This window comes from Triticum urartu, chromosome 5 (genome assembly GCF_003073215.2).
Source record: "Triticum urartu cultivar G1812 chromosome 5, Tu2.1, whole genome shotgun sequence".
Taxonomy (NCBI): domain Eukaryota; kingdom Viridiplantae; phylum Streptophyta; class Magnoliopsida; order Poales; family Poaceae; genus Triticum; species Triticum urartu.
In genome coordinates this window covers 652,066,624-652,079,770 of record NC_053026.1, presented here as the reverse complement: position 1 = coordinate 652,079,770, position 13,147 = coordinate 652,066,624, and the positions used below count along the sequence as shown (strand labels likewise).

The 13,147-nt window shown below is 46.2% G+C and overlaps 1 protein-coding gene across 1 annotated transcript; it reads right to left on the bottom strand.

Annotated features, from left to right (window-relative positions):
• Positions 1-3,910: 3,910 nt before the first annotated feature.
• LOC125511604 (germin-like protein 8-11) lies at positions 3,911-4,977 on the bottom strand. Its single transcript, XM_048677023.1, has 2 exons — positions 4,786-4,977; positions 3,911-4,657 (listed from the first exon to the last, which is right to left on the bottom strand). Exons 1-2 carry the CDS (start codon positions 4,967-4,969, stop codon positions 4,089-4,091), a joined length of 753 nt encoding a protein of 250 aa, XP_048532980.1. The 5' UTR covers positions 4,970-4,977; the 3' UTR covers positions 3,911-4,088.
• Positions 4,978-13,147: the final 8,170 nt, after the last annotated feature.

Genomic DNA, 13,147 nt, shown 5'->3' with positions numbered 1-13,147 from the left:
GAGATGCCAAAGCGACACTTTTTTCTCTTTAATAAACAAAGAAGCAAATTAAGGTACTCCATCTGAATTTTTTTTTTGAAAGGTACTCCATCTGATGCACCTCTTAGTAATAATTACTGTGAGTAATAATTTTGATTGTGTCAAACAAGGAAGAAATCGTGGCACGTGGATCCATGCATTAACGCACCTAATACCACTACTATATGTAACAGCCCCTGTCATGATCACGTCAACCAGATATACAGTTGCCTGGTCAAATTTCTCTCCAAGTGGTTGATTACTTTCAGGAAGAAGCAACGACATTAATGGACGATGGAGAGCCAGAGTAGTTAACATCTTCTTATTAAATGAAGGATCACGTTTGCTGCTATAGAAACATATGAAGTTAGTGCCTGCAAAGAGGAGATGTATAAATATACAGATCTAAACGGAAAGACATCTCACTAAATGTGCATTTTTTGTCGCATCCAGTTATCATGAAAATATCGACAAGATGATCTTCAGCCAGCAAGTAATATCAGAATGGTCAGCAGTTACAGACAAAAAGATTCTACTGACATCTACAGAATTGTGTAGTGTACTGGTCACACACTCACACAGGTCAAAAAGCATTGACATACAGGAGCTCTCACTACCAGTGTTAGAAATTTTAAGTAAATAAGTATAGCAAACGTCTCGAGGTACTGCCAGACAGCAGGTAGGTTATTTCTCTGCACAGACAAAAGTGTGTCATTTGAGTGACCTTGCACTGCAGTAAAATAGCAATTATGCATGGAAAATAAATTGATCACTAAATGTTCTGGATCCTTAGGAATTTAAACTCAAGAAACGTTTGCATTATACACAATTGCATAAAATAGGAATTATGCATGGAAAATAAATTGATCTCTAAATGTTCTAGATCTCTAAATGGGTCTCTAAATGTTCTACGTCCTTAAGAATTTAAGATCTAAAGAGAAAAACTAAGACTATTCGACCTGTTTGAAACTAGGGGCTTAGCTATGTGGAGTGTGAGTCTTCCGAGATGCGCAAAGGACCAAGCCGACGACAACCAGGGAAAATGAGAATTATGATATACTTGGTCATTGTAAGAACTGCTGAGCACGAGGTCAGTCAAAGAGCAGCTGAGAAAAGCCAAGTCATGTTTTTTTTTAAAGGAGGATAAACCCCTGTCTCTACATCACTACGATGCAGACAGACATTTATTAATAAAGCCAAGTCATGTAAGCCAATCGTTTTCTAGCTGTAGGATGACAGAAAGTCACCAACTCATGCGTGGGCTTCTAAAGACGTGGAGTGACTACTACACATGTTCCTCCAGAAATTGCTATATGATGTGTGCGATCGAGCATTTCAAACAATGAAATTGTCCCTTTTCAAAAGAAAAAAAAAGTCTATGAAATTGTAGATTTGCCAATAGATTATTTGTCATGAAATCCAGCAGCATAAGATGACACAGTAGGTAGCAGACTGTGGCAACAAGCGGAAGAAATCAAGGCGCGTTGATCCATGCATGAATCCACATAATACACCTGCTATTTTGCAGCTGCCCCTGCTAGCATCACGTCAATCAGTTTTCTTTTTAGAAAGAGGAGGATAACCCCATCAACCAGATATTTACCTGGTCAAATTTCTCTCGCAGTTGTTGAGTAATTATAGGAAGAAAGCAAGGATCTTAATGCTTAGTGGACGTTCCTAGCTAACCAAAAGGAGAGCTATGAAGATGGAGCTTTTTTTTATTTTTTTGAAAAGGGGGAACAAGCTATGAAGATGGAGCTGAGCAGGAACTTTTCATATGATCTTAGTAAGAGTAGTTAGTTTCCACCTTGCTACGATTCAATCATGACCAGTTCATTGTAAATATAAATCTAAGAATCAGACCACACCTGCTTCTTTTTTGGAGTAAACAGGACTCATAAACTGATTAATTACTTGGAAGTGTTTGTTTGAGTTTCCATACACTAGTCATCAACCCTGTGCCTTCGCACGGGCAGTGATTTTGGAAAAACAACATTTTGTAAAACATCGCACAATTCTGTGGTAATGTAGTCATCATCTCGTCCACCCGATGCCACCGCGCACCTCCGGTACGAGCCGCCGCTCGCTGCCACTGCAGCAACCCGCAGTCCCATGCGCCGCCGCACCGCGTCTCCGTGCCAGGGGCCACTGCGCCTCCACGCTCGTCGCGCCGAGCTGCAGCGGCCTCTGTGCCACCATGCAGGTCCTCAGCGACCTCCTCGCCTTCGTGACCGCAGTGCTTGTCGTGCGTCGCCGTCACCACGCGCTCTCCATTGCGCCGCAGCCGAGACCTCCATGTCCGCCACGGATGCCACCGCGCGCCACGGCCCCGAACTTGGTAGCTCTGATGCCAATTGATGGGTTCAAGCCCTAGCTCTCTCTCTCTCTCTCTCTCCCTCTCTCTCTCTCTCACGTAGTTCTCGCACTCTCTTGCTGCCCTCTCGCGGTGATTCAGGCACACGAACGCCCGCCGCACAAGAAGGAGAACAGGGAGACAGTGACACGGTGATTTCCGGCGCACGAACGCCCGCCGCACATACGGCACTTTCCTTCAACACGAATTGAATCCGCAGCAGCACAGGTGAAGGTATATATACGCACGCACACGCCCGCCGCACAGGTGAAGGTACAGGCTGGACGTATGACGAGGGTGCGGGATGGTTCAGGCGAAAGTTCGGCACCTCGACGCTGGTGGAGGTGATGTCTTGGTAGTCACGTCCATCTTTGGATCGTCGTCATTGTTCTCCCACAGCCGACGCGATGGTGGCGGCGCAGTGCGTCATGACCCTCTTGGGTTCGTCATCGGTGAGTGTAGTCTTTCAGTCGCGGTGGCGTGTTCAGAATGGTACGGAGATCCACCGTATTGCTTGCACCTATCTTGTACATGCAGCAATGACCTCCTTTCGTCATCTCTGCTCGCTGGTAGGGTCAAAGCTCCTTGGTTTGGGCAGACGGTCCTCTCTAATAGCAGTTGGGTGGTGTCGACGTGACAGAGTCCAGCGTTTTCTTCAAGGTGGCATCTGGTTAAATGTCATCATCGGTCCTGGTTGAGTCTTCAGGTGGTCCCGCCTCTCCTGTGCTTCCTCTCGCGGCATGCTGGAGGCGTCTAATTGGGCACTTCTGGTGCTTGTTAGTGTGTTTGTCTTGGTTTGTCATGCTCTCTTTGATCATCCTGTATGATGATTTCCTCAACACCATATATCGTTCAGCCAAGCGGCCGAAGTCCGTTTTGTGATAAAATGCTTCTATGAGATGCTTGTTACAAAGAAATAACTTAAATAATATTCATTTTGGGGGTGTTAGGTAATAATCTATTCTTTTGTACATTTACGCGTGTTTTCTATATGTATGTTGGAGCAAATTTTTGGAATCTGGTCTCCGGTGTGCCCAGTTTCTAAAACTTAGTAAAAATCATATTTTTATCTCAACTTCAGAAAAACAAAAATAATGCTCATAAGTTTTTTGATAAAACGATCCACCTCATCAAAATTTCATTAAAGCAACCGTCAATTGAACTTACAAGATTTTTGAACCAAAAGGAAGCTAAAAATATTACAAGCAGGAACCGCAAATTTCTTATAGCATACACCAGAAAGCAAGAGAGCAGAACAATGACTCTAGGAGGCTACTTTTGCACATTCAACTTTCACATTTAAGTCCTGAGCACAATCGGGCTCCAACCATCGCATACTTCGCACGTATTGCAACATAATCCTAGGTGTTCAACCCTAGCATCAAACATATACTGGATTACCATATAATCGTGTATTGTTTCCTTTTTTTGACCTAGTCATCTCTTGTTTCGGAACAAGGGAAAAAGAGCCTAAAATATTTATTTTTTATTGAGAAATACGAAACATTAGAACCAAAAACGCATATGAGATCATATCAGTGTGCTAAAAATGATATTGTCAATTATTCAGAAGGTAGAAATACATTCACTCATTACAGACACAACAATGGGATGACATATGCTCCATTTATTTTATAGATTAGGATGCATATCTACAAACTCAAACATGTCCTTAATTTGCGCACTGGTCCTCCGTGTAATAAGCCAACCGTTTCACTTAGTTGTGGTTGTTCTCCCAGAACTGGGCCTGAAGCCAGTCTATTGTATTCTTTTCCACCTGAAACGCCTTGGCAAGAACATCATCGGATATTTGTGGGTCTGACCCAAACACCGCATTGGCAATTGTGATAGCCCCTGGGTTCTGGCTGCTGAGCGCGGCAATTGCAACGGCAGGCTTGTGGGGGTTGGGGTTGAATTGGAAGTGGATGAGCCCCACGGGGAAGACGAACACATCACCTTTGTTGAGCACCTTCGAGAGGAACTTGTTTCTGTTTGGGGCGGGCTGGTTGGATGTAACAAAGCCAACATACAGTGTCCCCTCGAGCACCGTGAGGATCTCAGTGGCGCGAGGGTGCGTATGTGGTGGGTTCTGACCCAAGGGAGCATAGTCAATGCGCGCAATTGAGATGCCGAGGGTGTTGAGTCCAGCAATCTGCATGACGTTGATCAAAGTGACGTTGGATCCAACCTTGTTGGTCACCCTAGGCTTGTCGAGGGCGGCTGCCTTGAAGAAGTCATCAACGTTGACCTCCATTGGGTTCTTGCAAACAAACCCATTGACATGTACTGGTACATAGAAGAGATTTATAATGTAAGCTTAGGTCTTACAAAGTTGTTTCGACTTGCATATAATTTCCAGAAATTCATTTCAACATATTTATTTGGTGAGAACATGATGAGGAACCGGATAGTACCTGGTGAATTCATGTCGGCGACACAAAAGTCCTGGAGGGGGCTAGGATCGGAGGCAGTGGCCTGCCATGAGACCAAGGCAAGAAGAACAGCGAGGAGAAGGAAGGAAGAGGAGGATGCCATCTGATCTTTTTCTCTCTCCTGTGTTTCTGTTTGTGATTGTGGCGTGAGTGATGGTTTGAACATGCAGGGATGTATGAGTTTATATAGCTGCAGCAAGCAGCGCCTGAAATCGTTAGCAATTGTAGACTTAGTCAAGTGAAACCAACCAACCAATTGAACTGGTCTCTTGCTGCTAATTAAACTACTGCATATACGCCCATTTAAGACACGTTTTCCCTTCAAAGAAGTAATGCAGAGTATACAGCCATATAAAGCTATTCTATGGTGATGTGCACGGCTGAGTAGTAATTATGAATGTTTCTCCATCTCACCTGAGTCGCCACAATGCATGCAGGGTCAATTTCAGGAAAATTCACCACCCATCACTATTAAGGAAAATATTTTTAAGAGAAGAAACATCTGGCACTAGTTTAATTCGATATCATATACTTGGTCATAATCGGAACCGGTGCGGACGAAACCAGTCAAAGAGCAGTTGAGAAGCCAAGTCATGTAAGGCAATCAATCATTTTCTAGCTTGATGCCGACATAGATGAAGTCACTTACTCACGCGTAGGCTTGATTCATGGGCGCATGATTTCTAAAGACATATAGAGTGACTACTACCCCTGTTCTTTTCAGTAGTTGATACAGAATCATGCGTGCAATCGACCTTTTCAAACTATGAAATTATATATTTGCCAATAGTTTTTTCATGAAATCCAGTAACAGAGGGCGACAGAGTTGTTAGCAGATTTGTAGCAGCCCCTATACGTTATCATCATGTCAGTGGGATATTTACTTGGTCAGATGTCTCTCGAAGTGGTTGAGTACTTGCAGGAAGAAGCGACCACATTAGTGGACGAAGTGCCCAACCAAAAGGAGAGCTGATACAAATGCCATGACGATGGAGAGCAGGAAGATTCCATATGATCTTAGCAAGACTAGTTAACATCTTCTTGCAAAGAGTTTTATCATACATGACCAGTTCAGTGTATAAATCTAACAATCTGGTTAGCCTTGCTGACAAAGTTAATGGCACCAGACCTCACCTGCTTCTTTTGCTATTGTAAATAGTACTCCCTCTGTAAAGAAATATAAGAGCTTTTAGATCTCTAAAGTAGTGATGTAAATGCTCTTATATTTTTTTACGGAGGGAGTACATACATTAAAAAGACTAGGCCAGGTGGCCAAGTTATAAACAGATTAATTTCTTGGAGGTGTGTGTTGTTGGGTTCAATAAGCTGTGGCGACGATCGGCGCGGTGAGCGCGTGTGCGAGCGCGCGTGGACCGGGTCGAACACATCGGGATCGCGGCGGGGTTGCATGGGTAGGTGTGCGTTTGTGAGTGTGTGAGCCAGCGCGTGTGTGTGCGGGGCCGCGCGGTTCTGTTAGCGAGCAAAAGGGAGGGGTAGACCGCATCGGGCGCGCGGGGTGGCCGCGGCGATCGCGTTCGGGCACGATGCGCGGGTGCGGCCAGAGCGCGCGGGGCGTGGGGGAGTGGGGGAGCGAGTGGGTGCGAGGCGAGGCCTGGCATGTCAGTGCTCGCGGGTATAAGACCCCGGATCCTCCCTGTAGCTCGTTGGCAGGTTGAGTTCGAGCTCGAGGTAAAGAACAAGCCGTATGTGCGGCTGGGGCGTTCGTGCGCCGGCAAACCACATGTGCCCTGTGTTTTCTCCTTCACCTTCCTCCTTTCTTCGTTGGTTCGTGCCACAGAGAGAGAGAGAGCTCCGAGAGAGGGAGAGGGAGAGGTATAGCTAGGGTTTAGGGTTTGGCGCCAACAATTGGCATCAGAGCTTCAGGTTGAGCAGCTCACCGGAGTCCATGGCGCTGGTTCCACACGGCGGCGGCGCGGGCAGATCGGTGTCCATGAACATGCTGATGCTCTCGTCAGAGAACTACACCATGTGGGCGATCAAGGCGCAGGCGATCCTTGATGCCTAGACGCTGTGGGAGGCGGTGGCGCCGACGAACGACGTGGCGGTCAACGGCAAGAAGTGCAAGACGGCGAGGGCGATGATCTTGGCGGGGCTGCCGGAAGATGTCCTGCTGCAGGTGGCGGCGAAACTCACTGCAAAGGAGGTATGGGACTCCCTCAAACTGCGTTTCGTCGGCGCTGAACGGGTGCGCACGGCGAGGAGGGCGACGCTGCACGGCGAGCTGGATCGGCTAAAGATGGAGGACGGCGAGTCCCTGGACGTCTACGCCGGGAGGCTGGCAGGGATGACGGCGAGGCTCGCGAGCCTGGGCGAGACGCTGAGCGACACCGAGCTGGTGAAGAAGCTCATGGAAACGGTGCCGGGCCTTCTCTTCCCTGTCGTCGCCGGGATTGAGCAGTTCTGCATGGCGGCAACAGGCGTGGTCGCTGCTACAAGTGCGGTGAGCGCGGCGACTTCAAGCACGATTTCCCAGAGCTGCAGAAGGCGCCGGCGGCGGAGCGGGCGCTACTGGCGGACACCGACGTCGAGGACAACGGCCTCCTCTAGGCCACGGCTTAGGGGGGTGTGTTGGGTTCAATAAGCCGTGGCGACGATCCGATGCGGTGAGCGCGTGTGCGAGCGCACGTGGATCGGGTCGAATACGTCGGGATCGCGGCGGGGTTGCGTGCGTAGGTGTGCGTGTGTGAGTGCGTGAGCCAACGCGTGTGTGCGCGGGGCCGCACAGTTCTGTTAGCGAGCAAAAGGGAGGGGTAGACCGCGTCGGGCACGCGGGGTGGCCGTGGCGATCGCGTTCGGGCACGATGCGCAGGCGCAGCCAGAGCGCGCTGGACGTGGGGGAGTGGGGGAGCGAGTGGGTGCGAGGCGAGGCCTGGCATGTCAGTGCTCGCGGGCATAAGACCCCGGATCCTCTTTGTAGCTCGTTGGCAGGTCGAGTTCGAGCTCGAGGTAAAGAACAAGCCGTATGTGCGGCTGGGGCGTTTCGTGCGCCGGCAAACCTCCTGTGCCCTGTGTTTTCTCCTTCATCTTCCTCCTTTCTTTGCTGGTTCGTGCCACAGAGAGAGAGAGAGGGAGAGGTAGACCTAGGGTTTGGGGTTTGGCGCCAACATGTGTTGGCAGTTTTAGTGTAGAAGGAAGTTTCCATTAGATGATTTAACTGCTTCTATCACAAGCATCTTACAAAGAAACAACTCAAATGATAATTGTTTTTGGGACTCAGATATCTACAATGGTTTTTCTGGGGAATGATCAATCAAACTTACAAGAGTTTTGAACCAAAAGGAAGCTAAAACAATACATCCAGGAAAAATGGAACTAACGGCAACCAAAACAGCAAGTTTCGTGGCAATGCAAACATAAACTATCTTTCATCGCCGGAAAGACAGACCACAAGAACGACTCCAGGAAGCAACTTTTGCACATTCAACATGCACATTGCAACCTCCGAGCACATTACCATATAATCATATGGTCATTTATTCGCTTCTGATTAAATTTTTGCATAAACTCCTCAAGTTTCCTTTTAATATGCCTAAGCGTTACTGCATCATCTGATGTACGGCTGAGTAGTATATTATGATCATTTATCCATCTCACCCAAGTCGGCACAATGCTTGCAGGGCTGGTTCCATGAAAACTCACCACCCACCACCATAGTTTATTAGATATCATATACTTGGTCATTGGTGAGAACTGGCCCTCACGAGGTCAAAGAGCAGCTGATAAAAGCCAAGTGACGTAAAGCAATCGTTTTCTACCTAGACAAAGTCACCTGCTTAGCTTTATCTACTCCCTCGCTTCTTTTCAGTTGCTACAGAATGCGTGCAATCAAGCTTTTCAAGCTGTGGCCACTAACATAAGCAAATTATATATTTGTCACTGGATTTGTCATGAACAATACTGAGCACAAGATATGGCATGGGATAAAAATAACATACACATAATTATACATTCATAGATGTGTGTTAGCAGCTTAACATACATGTTATTAAAAAGCATGGTTAGAGATATTATGGAATATCTTGCCGTCCTCCAAAACCAAGGGAAAAAATAAACAGAGAAACTTTGCAATATGAGTCACCTGGTGTTATACAAAATATTAGGTTGGAAGGTGACGTCGTAGTTAACGGATTGTGTCAATGAGGAAGAAATCAAGGTGCGTCATTCCATGCATGAATGCACCTAATACACAACTATTATATGTAGCAGCCCCTGTTATCATCACATCAATCAGATATTTACTTGGTCAAAATTTTCTCAAAATGGTTAATTACATTAATCCACGCACACATAAACAGTGACGATAGGGAGCAGAAACAATTATATGATCTTACTAAGAGTACTTAACGTCCTCTTGCTAACAGGTTGATCATGATCCATTTCAATGGGTAAATCTGACAATCTAGTCGGCATTTCTTGTGTAGGCTCATGACACACCTCGCATGCCTCTTTTGTTAGTGTAAACAGCACACCTAGTGACTTGGGCTGGGTGGCCACTCATAAACTGATTAATTTCTTGGAGGTGTGTGTGTAGTTCTGATACAGAAAATATGTTTCCATCGGACAAATAAAATGCATCCAGAAAGAAGAAGAAGACAGGCCCCAACATCATCCTGGTGGACGACATGAGAGGCTATCTCCGCCGCCGGGCCTAGACCCACGCAGTCTCCGCCTCCCTGGTAGCCATTGTTCGGCACTACGCCGAGCAAAGCCCCGGGAGATGGTAGGTGCTAGTGGGATGCCCCTTCTCTCCGCTCCACCCCGTCCTCTTTGTGGGCTAAACGTAGCACCTCACGCCACCGCCGCCGCTATCCCTCGCCTTCGGAGGTGAGCCACCGACCTGAGATTTTGTGGCATGCCTAGTGGGGTCATGGGTCATTTGGTTTGTGCGTGGATCAGGGAACTCTACCTAGAGCCGGGCCTCTCCCAGATCAGCCAGCATCGTGGTCGTTGACCTGTGAGGGGTGATTGCGGTGAGACGGGATGTAGCTTCCCATAGCCTCTCATGGGTGAGGTTCCACTGCAGGTGAGATACTCCTGCCCCCACCTACAATGGTCAGGTGGGTTTGTTGGCGATCTTAGGCCTGACCGGATCTGGTCATGGTCGTGGACTTGGACCGGGTCGAGCCTCGCTATGGTTTGATGGCCTTCTCCGGTGACCTCGTACCAACATCTTGGTGACGAGGCATGGGTTTGGGGTGTCATACGTTGAGGTGATGGCCCTGGACGGCAGGCTAGACTTCTGGCAAGTGTGCGGGATGGTCCAAGCGAAATTTCTGCGCCTCGACGCTGGTGGAGGCGATGTCATGGTAGTCACATTCCTCTTTGGGTCATCGCCATTGTTCTCCCGCCATCCTAGCTCGGGGTGAAAACCCTCCGCCCCAGCGGACGTGGTTGTGGCAGTGCAATGCGTCATGACCCTCTTGGGTTCATCATCAGTGAGTGTAGTCATCTTTCCATCGCGGTGTCTTGTTCAGAATGGTATGGCGATCCAATCGACCCTACCTCAAATTTGGTGACTTACCGTATTGCTTGCACCTATCTTGTACACGCAACAATGTCCTCCTTTCATCATCTCTACCCACCGGTAGGGTCAGCACTCCTTGGTTTAGGCAGAGGGTCCTCTCTTAGAGTAGTTGGGTGGTGTCGGTGCGATGAAGTCCACGGTTTTCTTCAAGGTGGCGTGTGGTTGAATGTCGTCGTCGGTCCAGGTTGAGTCTTCAGGTGGTCCAGCACTCATGTGCTTCCTCTCGGCGGCATGCTGGAGGCTTCTAATTGGGCAGTTCCGGTAGTTGTTAGCATGTTTGGCTTGGTTTGCCATGCTTTCTTTGATCATCTTGTATGATGATTTCCTCAACACCATATATCCTTCGGCCAAGCGGGCGAAGTGCATTTTGTGATAAAATGCTTGTATGACAGGCTTGTTAAAAAGAAACAACTCAAATAATATTCATTTTTGGGGGGTTGTGGTAATAATCTTTTCTTTTGTGTAATAAGCCCCACTCCCGCTGCCCTCTCGAGCTCCTTAAAAAATGCAGGCTTTCAGGCCTAAACATACTGTATCTACCTGTGGGCCTATTGGGCCTTCTACGGGTCTGAATCCTGACCCATGAGTGGGTTTCTAGTCGTATTCAGGCCGTGGTGGCCCAATAGGTGGCGTTTTTTATTTTATTTTTCCCAGTTTATTTATTTTCATTTTTGGTTTATTTATTTTATTTTGTTTCTACTTACAACAAAATACTTATTTATTTATTTTTATTTTGTTTCTAATTACTTATTTATTTTATTTTATGATAATTCTTTTTGCTATTAAAGTTCCTAACAAAAAAAGTTCTTTATGAAAATTCTTTTTGCTTTTAATGATCTTGAACAGAAAATACGTTGATAATTTTAGTTTCATAAATTTTATTTATGTTATTAAAGTTTATTTTATTTTTTTTCTACTTATATATTTTATTAAAGTTTATTTTATTCTGTTTCTAATTACTTATTTATTTTTTATGATATTTGTTATTTTCCATGCATTTACTGATTATTTTGAGCTATAAGACCCTGAAATTGAAAAGCAGTAGAAATGAACTCTGAAAAGGTTGAATGTTGGCATGGTATCATCATTTCACCCACATAGGATGTGCAAGAAAGTAGAAAGGGTTACGGCAAAAACTGGATGCACTTCGTGTATAAAACGGACAATCTGTTTCGAAGTATCAGGATTTCATACGGAAACTCGTCTGTTACAACATGCATTTCAAATGAACTACAAAAAGGTTGAAAGTTGGTATGGTATCATCATAATAGTTGTGGAGAGAAAGTCTTCACTTTTTTCGCTTGTGTGCTTTGCTTATTGCGCCGTAATCATGGATAATCTTCATCGTTTATTAGGATGCTTGGGTCAGCCTTGACTTTGAATGGTGGAATTTCATAAAACTTTTCATAATCTCCAGACATGTCTATCTTGCCCTCCACTCCCACAATGTCCCTTTTTCCTGAAAAAACTATGTGGCGCTTTGGCTCATCGTATGATGTATTCGCTTCCTTATCTTTTCTTTTTCTCGGTCTGGTAGACATGTCCTTCACATAGATAACCTGTGCCACATCATTGGCTAGGACGAACAGTTCGTCAGTGTACCCAAGATTGTTCAGATCCACTGTTGTCATTCCATATTGTGGGTCTACCTGTACCCCGCCTCCTGACAGATTGACCCATTTGCACTTAAACAAAGGGACCTTAAAATCATATCCGTAGTCAAGTTCCCATATGTCCATTATGTAACCATAATATGTGTCCTTTCCCCTCTCGGTTATTGCATCAAAGCAGACACCACTGTTTTGGTTGGTGCTCTTTTGATCTTGGGCGATCATGTAAAATGTATTCCCATTTATCTGTATCCTTTGTAAGTCAATACATTCAAAGATGGTCCCCTGGACAACGAGTACAACTCATCACAGATAGTGGTGTCACCTCTGAGACGTGTTTCCAACCAACTGCTGAAAGTCCTGATGAGTTTACATGTAATACAGTCGTCACACTGCTCCGGGTGTTTGGAGCGCAGACTGTTCTTGTGTTCATCTACATACGGGGTCATCAAGGTAGAGTTCTGTAGAACTGTGTAGTGTGCTTGAGACCAAGAATGCCCGTCCCTGCATATTATTGAGTCCGCTCCTAGCGTGCCTTTTCCAGTCAGTCTCCCATCATACCGCGATTTAGGGAGACCTATCTTCTTAAGGCCAGGAATGAAGTCAACACAAAACCCAATGGCATCCTCTGTTTGATGGCCCATTGAGATGCTTCCTTCTGGCCTAGCACGGTTACGGACATATTTCTTTAGGACTCCCATGAACCTCTCAAAGGGGAACATATTGTGTAGGAATACGGGGCCCAGAATGACAATCTCGTCAACTAGATGAACTAGGACGTGCGTCACGATATTGAAGAAGGTTGGTGGGAACACCAGCTCGAAACTGACAAGACATTGCGCCACATCACTCCTTAGCCTTGGTATGATTTCTGGATCGATCACCTTCTGAGAGATTGCATTGAGGAATGCACATAGCATCACAATGGCTAATCGGACGTTTTCCGGTAGAAGCCCCCTCAATGCAACCGGAAGCAGTTGCGTCATAATCACGTGGCAGTCATGAGACTTTAGGTTCTGGAACTTTTTCTCTAGAATATTTATTATTCCCTTTATATTCAACGAGAAGCCAGTCGGGACCTTCATACTGAGCAGGCATTCAAAAAATATTTCCTTCTCTTCTTTGGTTAGAGCGTAGCTGGCAGGACCTTCATACTGCTTTGGAGGCATGCCATCTTTTTCGTGCAAAC